General features: G+C 58.1%; 1 protein-coding gene across 1 annotated transcript in view; it reads right to left on the bottom strand.

Moving 5' to 3' along the window:
• Positions 1-215: 215 nt before the first annotated feature.
• DDB1 (damage-specific DNA binding protein 1, 127kDa) overlaps positions 216-2147 on the bottom strand; it is a gene marked incomplete at both ends in the record, with an annotated part of 12419 nt that continues 10487 nt past the window's right edge. The window contains 3 exons of the mRNA XM_008950181.1: positions 216-386; positions 535-629; positions 1461-1625. Coding sequence (XP_008948429.1) covers positions 216-386; positions 535-629; positions 1461-1625 — 431 coding nt within the window. The remainder of the gene's footprint in view (positions 387-534; positions 630-1460; positions 1626-2147) is intronic.

Genomic DNA, 2147 nt, shown 5'->3' with positions numbered 1-2147 from the left:
TCCTGTTGGCCTCAGCCCATCAATCCATCCTCTCCAGACCCCTCTGAAGAGCCTCTAACCCTCCAACTGATCAACACAACCTCCCAACTGGCCATCATCTGCCAACTGCCTGAACATCACCTCAAACACCACTCCCCCTGCCCAGAACCTACTGGATCAGGCAGCAGAGGCTCCGGGGCACGCTTTCAACCAAGACTACTGAACAGCACTGATACCTCCTCAAAATTTCCTTCCATGGGCTTGTAGGCAAGGAGGAGGACAGATCTCATGAGGTCTCCCACGAGGATGAAGTCCCCCTTGGTCTTCAGGTAGAGGGCCATGATGTTGTTGTAGTGGTTGCACTCCGTGCGCAGCTCCTTCTCCAGCGTCCACTCGTAGAGACGCACCTGAGGGAAGGGACAGAGCTCTGAGCCAGCAAAAAACCCCCCCAGGACACCCTCCCCAACGAAAAGCAGGGACCTGGCTGGCCTTAGGAGCAGGCTCCAGCTCCCCAAAGTGTTCCCAAAAGGAAGGAGGGTGTTGAGAGGGCCCCACCGTGCTGTTGATGCTGGCTAAGAGCTTCCCGTTGAACTCCACCATGGAATACACGGCTCCCTTCACCTCCTTCTCAGCCACAGTCTGCAGCTTCCCTGGAATCAAGCCATGGACCAGCTGGTTATTGCCCTGAGCTCCCAAAGGTGGCAGGATGAGGTGTTCTAAACATTTCTGCCCCTAGAAACCCCCTCAGAGGCGAGTAACGCGGGAGGGACGCGACCAGAGGGACATGGAGAGAAAGTAACTCCCAGAACCTGGCTCTGGAGAGGGATTTTTGAGCTTCTCAAGGAGTTGAGGGGAAAGGGGACATGCTGTGATAGCATGCAGTGGAGTGACAGCACCTCCAGATGGTGTCTGCAGGCAGCTGACAGGTGCCTCAGGAAAAGCTCTGCCTGATAAGGGGATGTGAGGTCTCTTGGGCCTGAGGAGCTTGTCTCTGATCCCCCTCAAGCAGCTGGACTTGGCCATGGGAGAAGAACAGGGCCACAGCAGTGGTGTGAGGGCTGCAGGCCCTCTGCTGGGAGCCCAGCAGGAGAGAGTTGGGCTGGGGCAGCCCCAGAGGAGAAGGCTCCAGCTGGGGAGACCTGCTGGGGGCTGCCAGGGGCCTGCCAGAAAGCTGGGGGGGGACTTTGGAGCAGGAGCTGTTGGGACAGGACAAGGGGGGATGGTTTGAAGCTCCAAGAGGGAGCTTGAGACTGGAGAGAAGGGAGAAATGTTGGATGCTGAGGGGGGTGAGCCCCTGGCCCAGGCTGCCCAGAGAGGTGGTCGCTGCCCCATCCCTGGCACCATCCCAGGGGAGGTTGGATGGAGCTCTGAGCACCCTGCTCTAGCTGGGGCTGTCCCTGCTCCCTGCAGGGGGGTTGGATGGGGTGAGCTTTGGGGGGTTCCCTCCCCCCCAAAGCAGTCCATGAGTCTAAGACTCTCACCATCAGCATAGTAGAAGACGACGATGCGGCCCTGCTTGGGCTCTGCCTCCTCAGGGTACACCATGGCAGTGCCCACGATGAAGTAGGTGTTGGGATCCCTGCTGAGCCTGCAGGACACCAGGCTGAGGGCATATTCATTCTGCAGAAACTGGTGAGCATGAAGCACTGTAAAGAGAGGCAAAGGTAGAAAGAAGTGGGTCCCCTGCTCCTGGCAGGCAGCACTCCCCCTGCCCAGGCAGAGGAGCTTGTCCAGGAGCAGCTGAAAACCTGAGACATGTCCCTGCAGCTCCCTGGAGATCCCTTCTCTTCTTCCCCACCACCAACTTGGGCCATCAAAACCTGCTGTGCCTTCCACCTAGGTCCTACAGTGGAAACTCCTCCAGGGAAAATGCTTCAAGTGAAGGAAATGTGGAAGATCACAGAGATCTTCATGAGCCCTTGAAGGTCAGTCTCAGACACCCACTGATGGGCTTGTCCCAGAGGAGAAAAATGGGCTAAGAGTGTGGCCAGCAAGCCAAGGGAGGTTCTCCTGCCCCTTTACTCAGCCCCACTGAGGTCACCTCAGGAGTACTGGGTCCAGTTCTGGGCTCCCCAGCTCCAGAGAGACCAGGAGCTACTGGAGAGAGTCCAGTGGAGGCTGCAAAGCTGCTGAGGGGCCTGGAGCATCTCTGTGCCAGGACAGGCTGA

The sequence above is a fragment of the Merops nubicus genome, unplaced genomic scaffold (assembly GCF_000691845.1).
Source record: "Merops nubicus isolate BGI_N331 unplaced genomic scaffold, ASM69184v1 scaffold48291, whole genome shotgun sequence".
NCBI lineage: Eukaryota > Metazoa > Chordata > Aves > Coraciiformes > Meropidae > Merops > Merops nubicus.
Note: the sequence above shows the minus strand (reverse complement) of the source record. Positions and strands in the feature narration are given on the sequence as shown.